The sequence below is a fragment of the Sorex fumeus genome, unplaced genomic scaffold (genome assembly GCF_029834395.1).
Source record: "Sorex fumeus unplaced genomic scaffold, SorFum_2.1 ptg000122l, whole genome shotgun sequence".
NCBI classification, from domain to species: domain Eukaryota; kingdom Metazoa; phylum Chordata; class Mammalia; order Eulipotyphla; family Soricidae; genus Sorex; species Sorex fumeus.
In genome coordinates, this window is record NW_026606179.1 from 1,364,062 (window position 1) to 1,376,714 (window position 12,653).

The 12,653-nt window shown below is 47.5% G+C and overlaps 1 protein-coding gene across 1 annotated transcript in view; it reads left to right on the plus strand.

Moving 5' to 3' along the window:
- Nucleotides 1–882: 882 nt before the first annotated feature.
- Nucleotides 883–12,653, plus strand: part of USP22 (ubiquitin specific peptidase 22) — a 29,939-nt gene continuing 18,168 nt past the window's right edge. The window contains exons 1-2 of the mRNA XM_056136748.1: nt 883–1,269; nt 9,654–9,789. Coding sequence (XP_055992723.1) covers nt 1,099–1,269; nt 9,654–9,789 — 307 coding nt within the window. The 5' untranslated portion in view covers nt 883–1,098. The remainder of the gene's footprint in view (nt 1,270–9,653; nt 9,790–12,653) is intronic.

Genomic DNA, 12,653 nt, shown 5'->3' on the forward strand with positions numbered 1-12,653 from the left:
CGTGCCTTTACTCCCTCAGTAAAGGCACTTTAAGCCTAAAACATATATTTCGAAGAATTCACACAAACACCGTAAAATATTTAGCTAAATAGTATTGCAATATAGCTAGCATGTTAGAATAACGGTATCTGAATTATAGTATGCTATTAAATTCATTTGCTCTTCATTTTTTTTAAGCTGCAGTCAACGGAATATTTAAAACAAAATGCGACTCATTTCCTACTGCTTTGGAAAACTCTGGATTAGCCTGCTGGGGACAGGGTGGTAACCACAGTCGGCTCCCTTCAAGCAATGCCTAGCTGGTAGTGTCACTTCCAGTCCCTGGCAATGATCCCAATGTCCAGGTCCCCTACAAGATGGCAGAGTGCCGTAGGGAGCTGCCAGTGTACGGGGAGGAAAGACACTCCAGCGAAAACGCACAACGCGGCGCTCCGATTGGCAGAGAGGGGGCCGAGCGAGGGTGCCGGTTTCGGTACAGCCCCGTCGTCGCCCCGCCTCTTTGCGGCAGAGCGCAGGCCGGTACAAACCGGTTCAGAGCCCTGACTGACATCTCGTATCACCCAATCCTCCGAGCGCTACCGCCTCCCCGGCGCGGGGGGAGATCTGGAATATTAAAGAACCGGCGCTCCCGGAGGCGGCCCCGAGGCTCAGAGCTACCGAGACGGAGCGGACCAGCGGCCAATGGCGCAGCACGGGGGCGGGCCCTCAGGGTAAGCCCCACCCCCTGGCCGCCCTCTTTGGGCCCGGGCCGGCTCCGCAGCCGACGGAAGAGGGGCGGGGGCGGGGCCTGGGAGCCCCGCGCCTGCGCACTGCGGCGCCGCGGCTGGCCGGGATGACGTCGCCTCCTCCGGCGGCCTCCGCGCCCCGCCCCTGGCCGCGGTCCCCGCAGCGGGCGCGCACTCGGTGGGGCGGCGCCGGGCGGGCAGCCTCGTCCTCTCCGTGCGTGCGCGCAGCTCGGTCGTCGCCAGCCCGCGGCCGCTGCCGTCGTCGCTTTGTTCCCGGGGCTCGCCGCGGAGCCGCCCCCGCGCCACCCTGGCGTCGTCCTCGTCGCCGTCGCCGCCGCCGCCGCCCTCCGCGCGCGGCCGGGCCTTGCCCCCCATGGTGTCCCGGCCCGAGCCCGAGAGCGAGACCATGGACGCGGAGCTGGTGGTGACACCCCCGGGCTGCTCGCACCTGAGCAGCTTCAAGGTGGACAACTGGAAGCAGAACCTGCGCGCCATCTACCAGTGCTTCGTGTGGAGCGGGACGGCGGAGGCCCGCAAGCGCAAGGTGCGCCCCGACCCTCCGCGCCCGCGGGGCTGCCGCCTCCGGCCGCGCCGCCGGAGGGTGGGGGCTCGGCGCCCTCCCTCCCCCCGGCCCGGCCCCTCCCCCGCCGCGCCTTCCCTGCGCCTCGGGGTGGGCGAGGGCCCCGGCGGGTGGAAGCCTGCGCCGCGGGGTCGCGCGGCCCGACGTTCCAGCGCGACCCTGGCCGCGGAACCCTCCTGGGCCGGGAGGGTTCGGTGGCGGGGACGGCCGCCCCGAGGGAAAAGGAGGCGTCGGGGAGACGGCGGATCCGGGGCCTGGGTGTGGTGATCGGCCTCGGGTGCGCCCCCCGCCCCCACCTCGGAGCGCGTCGTCTTGGGGGGCTCGAGCCATGGAAACGGCCCCGCCTGCCTGAGCGGGGGTGGGGGGTGCAGGGCGCCGTCACAATTGCAGTGCTGGGGTCTGCAGGCGCCTTCAGGGCGGTGGTGGCACCTCCCGCCCCCGTTCTGGCTTTTCATGGTCGGTGGAAGGGGGTGCGGGGAGGGGGTGGCTGGCTGGGTAGAAACGGAGCCGGTCACAGACTCGACAGAGCCAGAACTGGGTGAGCCTTATCTCTGCGCGATTGCAGTTTGAAGCTTACCCGGGAGTGAATGAAAACAAACAAAAAAACCCCAGATAAGTCTGCTGGGATGTGGGACTCGGCGTGCTTTCTACGATGGAAAGGTTGTAGCAAGAAACTGAACCCCTCCTGGAGACGTTGAGGAGACGTATTGGGTGTTAGATTTTTTAAAAAGATACTTAATGTCTAAGCGATTAGGCTTCTTAGTAACGAGGTGAAAATACCAGAAGTACCGATATTCCTTCCTTCCGAATAAACCGTGTTATTAACAGTATAATTTTGTAATGTACGGCGTGAGTCTAGGCAAATTCCACGTAGAGTCGCATTTTTTGGGGGGTAGGGGGAAAGTGGAACATTGTCTGAGATTGTCGTTAATGTTAGGATTTTCTTTTCCATTTTATCAGTAATGGTATGACGCAAAACCCGTTAGCATGATCTAAAGTCAAAGATGAAATCCAGTCTTATGTTAGGATCGGATAGATTATTACTAGTGGGAATGTGCACCCTTAAAGAAAACTGGTTTGAAGCCCTGTGCCTCAGGGATCATCTTAAACTGCTGCAAATTGTCAGTTGCTCATCCAGCTTTGTATGACATGCATGAGATCCCTCTCTTCCCCTCTCACCCTCCTCTTCCCTTTTACCTCCCAGTGCACTGTAATTTTTAACAAAGCTGGAGTCCATCTTAACAAGTTTGCCTAATTTCCCCAAGGCAGAAATCTTTTTAAAAAAACCCGTTATTGCCATAGATTATTTGAATTAATCTTTCCCACCCCAGATCGATCAGTCTTACAATGTCAGTTGCTTAATTTGAAAGCTGTTGAACCACATCTGTAGTGATATACAGAGGGAGAATGATGATAACCTCCCCCCATCCCTCATCCCCTCTCCCCAGGCCTATCACTACTTGATAGCTGCACCTTTTGGCAGTATTCCTACAATAAATCCTCATTTTCTTCATCTGATACTCTCTACATTTTTTTGGTGGTCTTTTTTTCTTTTTGTATCAGTAGAGGTTCTATGTAACTGAATTTCTAGCACTCTCTAGTGGCCCTGCCAAGGAAGACACAGTGGTTAACAGTAAATAATTCAGTTGACAGTTTGTGTGAGATTTTGGCACATCTATTGACTTAGTACACTTTTCAGTTTTAGCAATATGAAGTTTCCTATAAGAATAGGTCCGTTTTCGTTATCTTTGTGAAAAAAAGGTGCCTGGTGAAGGTGATGCTTAGCAGTAGCCTCACTCCAGAAATGACTGGAGGAAAAGGATTTAAAGAGTTAGGTTGGGTGTTTGAATCTAGACTTGTTTCTTCCTTTGATAGGTAGAGAATATGATCGGATCTCATAACTTTTCATCTAGTTTATATTTGGATTACAGTAAATTTTCTTTTTTTCTTTTGGGCCACACCCAGCAGTGCTCGGGCTTATCCCCCACTCTGCACTGGGGGGGGGGGGGGGACACTGCTTGGGGGACTGGTGGGACTCGGGATTGAGCGTGGGTCGGCCATGCACAAGGCAAGCGCCGTACTCACTGTCTTATCCCTCTGACTCTTTCATGGTAAATTTTCTGTACTCTTGAATGCAAATGTTTCCCATGATTAAATGTCGCCATACAGTGCGCTCTGTTCTTTGCATTTCTGTATGGTTTAATGTAAGTTATTACCACTTTCGGGGTTTGTGTGTGTAAAGTAGAAATGTGCAGTAAAAATATGTATTTTTAAATATATAGACATGGGGGGAGGTAATGATTTTTTCCTCATTTATGTTTTGAGGGGAGGTCATTCCTGGTGTGCATTGGGGAGACTAGTGTTGGGGGATCAAAGCATGTAGAGCATGTGATCAAGCCCTTTGAACTGTCATCTCCCCAGCAAGGGATGTATCTTTTTTTTTTTTAAGAACACTTCCCCCCCCCCCCCCCCAAGAAAAAAACTTCTTACTTTTAGAAATTTGCCTTTGGTGGTGGTGGTGGGGGGGGGAGTGGTTTAACCATACCAAGCGGTTATCAGGGCTTACTCTGACTCTCTGTTCTGGGATCACTCCCCGAGAGATAGAGGTTCATAAATGGTGACAGGGATTGAACCCCAGGTTGGCTTCATGAGAGGCAAATGCCCTACCTACTGTGCTATCTCACTCCCCCCAGTGTTTTTGTTGTTGGTGGTGTTGTTGATTGATTAATTGATCTTTTCAGCCATTACAACACAGCATTCCCTTTATGCTGAGTAGTAAATTAGAAGTTTTTTCTTTTGAAAGTTTTTATTTTGAGGGGCTGGAGTGATAGCATAGCAAGTAGGTACGTACATGCAGCCAAACTAGGTTCAATTCCCGGCATCCCATATGACCCCCTGAGCACCGACAGGAGTAATTCCTGAGTACCGAGCCAGTAACCCTCGAGCATGTCAGGAGTAACCCCTGAGTATTGCTGAATATGGCCCGGAAAACTAAAAAAAAAAGTTTATTTTGAGATGGTTATACACTCATTTAGAGTTGGGGAAATATAGTACAGAAAGATACTGTTTTCTTTACCAAATCGCCTTCAATGGCACCATTTTGCAAAATTGTTACATAGTAGCACTGCCTGGGTATCATTCTTGATACACAGTTCATCTTTGGATCTTTGGTTTAATCTACTCATTCAGATTTCCTGTTTAACTTGTATTCATTTGTGTGTATAGTTAGCTCTGTGTAAACATGTAACAGTTTCATACTTACAGAAAAGTTACAAAAAATAATGTAGACTTCCTGTGTTTCCCTCCCTAATGTTAATGCCCTACATTATTGTGAGACTTTTTTGTCATATATCATGATCAATATTAACTCAATTTTGGATTTTTTTTGTTTGTTTGGGGACCACATGTGGTGGTTAGGGCTGTTTGTTCAAGCAATCATCCTGCCTGCTTACTATCTCTTTTGCCCCTAACTTTATTAAGATCTGAAAAAAAATTGTTTTGCTCTAAACTTGTGAACTGCTTCTTTGCTTTGAAGTTTATTTTGATTCCTAACAACACATTTACTGGAGGCAATGAAAAAAACTACTTCGTGATTTCATTTTGAAGTTGAAAACATGACTGAAAATTTGGATATAAACCTATTCATAAATCGGATAAACTTTAGGAACTCTGTTGTTATTGTTTGTTTTTGGATTGCACTGGCAGTGCTCAGGGCTTAGTCCTGGTTCTGTGTTCACAGGTCACTCCTGGGAGTGCTCAAGGACTATATATTATGCCATGAATCGAATGAGGACCTTGTGCAGTGCTGGTGCCTTTTAACCACTATAATATCCCTCTGGTCCCTTGTTGATTAATTGATAGGAATTTGCTTTCAGATTTTTAAAACTACTAACAAATTTTTGTTCCCACCATCCATGTATTTATTAATTTACTCTTAGTGGGCTGGAGCGATAGCACAGTGGTAGGGCGTTCACCTTACAAGCGGCCAACGTGGCCGACCCGAGTTTGATTCCTCCGCCCCTCTCGGAGAGCCCGGCAAGCTACCGAGAGTATTCGATATGCCAAACACAGTAACGACAAAGTCTCCAATGGAGACGTTACTGGGCCCGCTCGAGCAAATCGACGATCAACGGGAGGGCCTTTACCTTACCTTACCTTACCTTTACTCTTAGTGTATCAGTGTATAATGGTTTCCTACCAACTGGTACCCCCCTTGTGTTTGTTGTTATTTGGGGGCCACACCCCATAAGCTCAGGGCTTACTACTAGATTTGCATTCAGGGATCACTTCTGGTGGGGCTTGGGGGCGACCATATGTGGTGCTGGGGATTGAACAGGTTTAGTTGCGTTCACAGCAAGCCCCCTGCCGACTATACTGTTGCTCTGGCTCAGCTCATACTCCCTTGGGTGACACCCTTTCCATTCGAAGTAAAATGTTTGGGAAGGGTTTGGTTAGCAGTTTTGTACTTTTGGTGGGTCCCAGATGTGCTGGGGGTTTACTCCAGGTTCTGTTCAGAGATCACTCCTGGCAGTCCTCTGAGTAAACCCAGGTCTGCCTTGTGCAAGGCAAGAGCCCTGCCCACTGGACTATCTCTGGCTCCTGGTTTTGGACTTTTTACTCATTTTCAGGGGTTGGAGCAATAGCACAGTGGGTAGGGCATTTGCCTTGCACGCGGCCAACCTGGCCCACCCAGGTTCGATTCCTCCACCCCTCTCGGGGAGCCCGGCAAGCTACCAAGAGTATCTTGCCTGCACGGAAAAGCCTGGCAAGCTACCTGTGACGTATTTGATATGCCAAACACAGTAACAAGTCTCACTATGGAGATGTTACTGAGTCGGCTTGAGCAAATCGATGAACAACAGGAGGACAGTGACAGTGACTCATTTTCAGGTTTCTTCCTTCTAGGGAAACATTGGCATACGTTTGTCATAGTTATCTGATTCTTTTGTCTTGGTTTGCATTTCTGCTTTTTTCTTTTTAGGGGTGAGGAATTTGGGGATGTTCAGGGGCTAATCCCAGTTTTGTGTTGGAGGCACAAGTGGTTCCAGTCCCCTTAATAAGTTTGCTTATACTTTGCAGAGAGTGGGCTGGGTATATGACTCAGAGGTAGAATGCAGGCCTCACATGTTTGAGGCTCTGCAAGACTTCCAACACTGCAAAAATAGTAATCCGGTTTCCATGTAACAAGGTCAGCTTTTTATGTGTGTCAAGTGCAATATTTTGATAGATGCAGTGTTACATTTACCACTGCAGAGCTGTAGGGACGAGTTTGCCCTCCCAGATAGGACAACTCTTACTCAACCTACTTGCCCTATCCTTGGAACCTCTGAGCTTCTCCCCCTTTGTTATCATGCTGTTTTCAGAATGTCGTTTATTTACTTTCAGTGAAGCAAGGTAGTTTTTCTTGAAACTTATATAGAAAGATAGGAGGGGAGAGAAAGAAGTGTATGAGAACGCTGGCTTTTCCAGAGTGGAAATAGGCAAGCAAAGAAACAGGAAAACAAGCAAGCAGGATGCATGTTGAACTCAGGCTTGAAGAGCAAGCCCAGAGTGTCCTTGACATAGTGCACTGTTCCGCAGCTTCCCAGACTCCACCATGTAGAAGGACCTCTTTACCTATCCCTTCACTAAGACTAAGGGTGCCGGTTTGTTCTGCCGGTATGCCAGCTCATTATTTTGCGGCTGGGAAGATGGCATAAGTGGTGGCTGCCCTAAGGTATGATTCTGGCACTGCATGGCCAGCCCCTGAGCACGCGTGTGGCTCCCATGCAGCTGAGCATTGCCAGGATTGGCCCTGTTGCCCCTTTCTGGTGCCACTTGGCCTATATTTTCCAAAAACCCCATGTTTGGGGGCCACATGTGACCATGCTTAGGAACTGCTCCTAGCTCTCTGCCCAGAAATGACCCCTAGCTGTGCTTGGGGGATTGTATCTAGTGCCAGGGATTAAAACAGGGTTAGCAGCCTGCAAGGCAAGTGTCACAACCCCTGTGCATTGTCTCTGCCCCCTGTATTTTTACTTTTAAATTTTGTAGTGGTGGGGGATTGAGAGCCTTACATGCAAGCACAGGCTACATTCTGGACCCTCTGTTTAAATTTTTTGTTTTGTTACCAGACCAGGTAGTGTTCGAGGGTTATTTAGGACACTGCTCAGGAATTGCTCCTGGCGATGCTCAAGACCATATGTGGTGCCGGGGATTGGGTCAGGGATGGCTGTGTGCAAAGCAAGCAGATTCCCCCATACTGTTTCTCTAACCCTTAACACGTCTGTTTTCTGTTTTTTAAGGAATCCTCATGTTTTCCATCGAGGCTGTGTCAGTTTACATTCTTAACTACAGTGTCCCCAGAGTTCCTTTTCTTCATATCATCACCAGTATTCTTTGTTTTCAATCTTTTTATATGGGTCTTTTCTCACCAGTGTGAGATGACAACCTTATTGTGGTTGTGATTTGCAAGTTTTTAAGTAATCAGTGATGTTGAATTTTTTGGGGGGTGAGGTGGAGTGGGCAGATTGCTTTTCTGTTGTGTGATGTACATACATAGTTTGTTTTGTTTTGGGTCACACCCAGTGGTGTTCAGGGCTTATCCTGACTTTCCACTCAGGAATCATTGGGCTTGAGGGAATATATGGGTTGCAGGGGCTAGAACCTTCTCTCCTCTGCCATGTACAGTGCAAGAACCTAGCCTGCTGTGCCAGCTCCCTTCTTTATATATTTTGACTAATAGCCCATTGCAGACTTCTAGGTTGTCTTTTTCTTCCATGGTAGTTTCTTTTGCTGTGTAGAAGTATTTTACGTAGTGGTGTCATCTTTTGGGAAGGGGTGTTGCCACATAAAAAATAAACCTGTGTCTTTGCTGATTGTAAAGTTCATGATAGAAAAATATTTTGAGCCCTTGAAAAAAGTTAATTGAAAATAATGCACAATAATTACACTTACTGCTGTGCTGTATCGAGTTTCACAAGACCAAGTTGGAACCCATGAATAATATTTTTACTGTTCAGTTTATTTTTTTTGGCATAACCTTTTTGGTTCTTACTGGACTCGATTTCCAAGCAGCTGATTCCTCTGAGCCCTATACGTGTGCTATTCTGCATATTCCCATGTTTGGTGTGGGCAGGAGGGTGAAAAAAAAATTATGATAGCCAGTGAAATATTCTTAATGCTGGAGCTGAATTAATGGACTTTCAGGTTTTGTTTTAGTTGTGGAGCACACCCTGCTGTGCTCAGGACTCACTGCTGGCTCTGTGCTCAGGGATCACTCTGGGCGGGGCTGAGGGCATGGGGAAACCATAAGTGGTGCAGGGATCAAAGCTGGCTCAGCCGCGTGCAAGGTGAGAGCCCTGTCCATTGTACTATCTCTCCAGCCCTGGATTTCAATTCTTACACTGGATCAAGTCCACCAGCATTTTAAATAATCAAGTCCCCAAGTTTCTATTGCTGTCACACACAAATCCTAGTGTTTAAGTTTTAAAAAAAGCCCTTGCAGTCCGATTGGGGCAGTAGTTTCCAGTTTGAATTTCCAGGAATGTTCACCAGCCTGTAGAGTTACTTGTGAACTGAGAAAGTTACTGTGTTGCAGTGCTCTCTTCAAACAGGAAACTCTTAAATCAGCTGATGGAGGCAGCCTCTCACCTCCAGAGCAACTGCAGGCCCCACAGGCAGAGCCCTCCCTAGTGAGCCTGAGCCCTGTCACTGGAAGGAGGGGAGAATAATAGCCCCTCAGCACAGCCCTGGATTAATAATGCCTGTGACTGTTAATGGTGGCCACATACTGTCTGCCTTAGAACAGCAGGGGCTTCGTCCCTAGCATTGCAGGACCTCATGTCAGAGAACTGGGATTAGTGATGAGTACTGCCAGTGTGGCCCCCCAAAACAAAACAATAAATAAAATGAAACAAACCTTAGTTGCCTGTACATTGCCTATACACTGAGCTAGGAGTGAGCACTGCCGTGTGTGGCCCTGTAGCCCCTCAAGTAAAAATTCCCATGACTCATGGATATCGGTAATTGAATTAATGGGCTGACTTTTTTGTTTGTTTGTTTTTTAATAAAGCTAGTTTTGAGCTCATTGAATTTACCTTTTGGGGCTGTTGAAATGATTTACAAAATAACCAGTGATTTTTTTTTTTAACATATAAAGACTTTAGAATATGTGTGTGTGTATGTGTTTTTGTGTGTGTGTGAGAAGAGAGAGAGAGAGAAGTTGTGTGCTTTCCTCTTGCCATAGCAGTACCTGCTGTGGAGTACAGCTGGAATGGTATTATCTGAGAACAGGCATAGCATGTACGGCTTTCTAGTGATTCATTCATTTATTTTCACATGCTGCTTTTTTATTCTCTTTATTTTAGGCTAAGTCATGTGTCTGCCATGTTTGTGGTGGTGTGCACCTCAACAGGCTTCACTCTTGCCTGCACTGTGTCTTCTTTGGCTGCTTCACAAAGAAGCATATTCATGAACATGCCAAGTCAAAGCGGCACAACCTAGGTAAGCCCCTTCTGAACTGTTGGCGCCAGGGTATTTCTTTGAATTTTGCTTTGCAGTTTCCCCCTTCCAGAAGTCTACTTCTTCTATCTTAACTTATTGCCTCCTTGTGAAACTTCATCGAGAAAATGAAGGAGATAAACCAAGGTCAAGTGTTTTATGTCCCCAGTTAGCCCTAAGGCATTGGGTTGCTGTTAGTGTATTTGGGGCAGGGAAGGGGTCCTGAGGATCAGACCCAGGTTCTCAGAGGTGTGAGGGATGCACTTGACCACTGATCTCCCTCCCTGACCTGGTGTTAATATTTTATACCACCTTAATAAGTTAAGGTGACTTACTCTTTGTTGTATTCAGCTTTCTTTGAAAATGCTTCTTCTTTTTTGTCTTTGGGCCACTCCCAGCTGTGCTAGAGGCTTGCCTCTGGCTCTGTGCTCTGGGATCCCAGCTAGCCGTGCACAGGGGATGTATGTGGTTCCGGAGATCAAACCAAGGTCAGCCGTGTGCAAGACAAGCACCTTACCTGCTGCACGGTACCTCAGTCCCATAATGAAAAAATCTCAAATGCAGTATTAGGTCATAGTTGTCAGTGGTTTTTAATATTACCAGTAATAGATTTCTGAGAAATGGTTTTCTGAGAAAGTAACATAAATTTATATTTTATATTTGAAATTATTTTATATTTGAAATTAAGCCCCCGCACCTGGCTGTCCTCGCCGGGGCCCCTTGGAGGGGAGCGGGTTGAGATTTCCTCCCCGCCCCGACCAGGGCTCCGGCAGCCGAAGACCTCCATGACCAGCCACCACCATGCTGAGACCACTCTCCGCACACCTGAAGGTACCGGCAGAGGGACAAAGCCATGTGGGTTCCGGGGCCAAGATCTCCAAGCCTACTCGGATTGGAGTTGAGCATCCTCCACCCAGATCCTCCAAATTCCAGTAGGCGGGGGTCACACCCACCAACTGGCCCCCTGGCGCCGTGTAATCCCATCAATGGCCAAGACTCAGAGACTATAAAACCCAGCTCCTGGAAGCACACGGCTGCATTCGCGGCCACACGACATCTTACCATCTCATTCCTACTTTGGACAAACTGGCAGGCTACCAAATGTAGCCTGCCCACACGGTAGAGTCTGGCAAACTCCCCGTGGCGTACCCAACATGCCAAATACCAGTAACAATGAAGGGTCTCGTTCTCCTAACTCTGAAAGAGCCTTGAATATGGCACTTTTTAAAAATCTCAGGGCTAGGACGAAGGAGACGTTACTGGGGCCTGCTCGAGGCAATCGACGAATAGCAGGATGGTTGTGATTGTGGTTGTGAAATTAAGCCTGGGACTGGAGAGATATTATAGTGGGGTATATAGGGTGCTTGCCTTGCACACTGCTGGCCCAGGTTTTAATCCCGATGACACCTATGATTCCCCCCAGCAGCACCAGGAGTAAATGCCGAGAAGCAGCAAAATCAAATTTGTCCAGGTAGGGAGCGAACAGGGAGAGAGGAGGAAAGCCAAATACCATTGTATGGAGTGGCTTTGTTTTTTCTTCCCTGGCTTGCTAAGACCACATTCATCCCCTTCCCTCAGTGGCTCACTCTGATGCGTCTCCCGCTACCCCAGAGCAACTTCCTGGACTTGTTATTTTGGTTAGCATGAAGGGTGTTTTGTGGTATGTTCAAGGGCAGTTAAATTAAGCAGCCATATAGAACTTACTCTAATTTGATGTAGCCGGAAGAGTTTGCTATATACTTTCTCTTTCCCAGTAGACTGAATGTTGGAGCCCCAGAAAAATGTGTGAGGCATGAGTAGCACCATAGCACTGTCCTCCTGTTGCTCATCGATTTGCTCGAGCGGGCACGAGTAACATTTCCATTGTGAGACTTGTTACTGTTTTTGGCATATTGAATATGCCACAGGGAGTTTGCCGGGCTCTGCCATGCAGGCAGGATACTCTCTGTAGCTTGCCAGGCTCTTCGAGAGGGACGGAAGAATCGAACCCGGTTGACTGAGTGCAAGGCAAATGCCCTACCTACTGTGCTATGACTCCAGTCCACTTTTAAATCTCATACAGGCAAAAATCTAAGTTTTCTTTAGATTGAGTATCCAGAAAAAGCTCCAACTTTACTGTACAGGCCCCACACTATTTTTTTGTGTTAGAAAAGACATCATTATTTTATTTAATACTTATGCCTCCGAGATCTCATCTGAAAATGTGTGGGGCCTTTACAGTAAAGTTGGAGCTTTTTCTGGATACTGAATCTAAAGAAAACTTAGATTTTTTCCCTGTAGGAGACTTAAAAGTGATGTCTTTGCTTAGTTTCATGCCTCATAGAAAGGTGATAGTAGTTGCCCAAAATGTGCAGATTATCTGGGCTATTGATCTTTCCCCTTCACTCTCAAGGTCATCCAGTAACAAAAGAGGAAAATTCTTGCCTGAGTCGATATCTGTATCATTAGACGCCTTGAGAATTCCTGAGTAAGCCATTACATGAAAACCCAACCAGACTTCAATGTACTTCAGAACTTCCACCAGTATGGTGACCTTCACAGCACAAGGGCCTGCCTCAGCATTAATATCCCTCATACAGACAACTTTTTTTTTCTCTCAACATTTTAGTCTGGTGCAGTCAAAATTTGTTCTTAAAACAGTTATTTTGATTGTGAAATAATTTTCCAGTGTAACTCCATTAGATGGTAGTCATTGCTTTGGGTTTTTATATTGACGTGAAATTCACAGAATATACTACTTACTGTTTTAAAGCATACAGTGCAGTATCATTTATTTGCAGTATTTAATCTTGGTCTCTCAGATTTTTTCATTACCTCAGAATTTTCATCTCCAGTCACTGAGTCATTCTTTCTTCCCTCAGATCCTG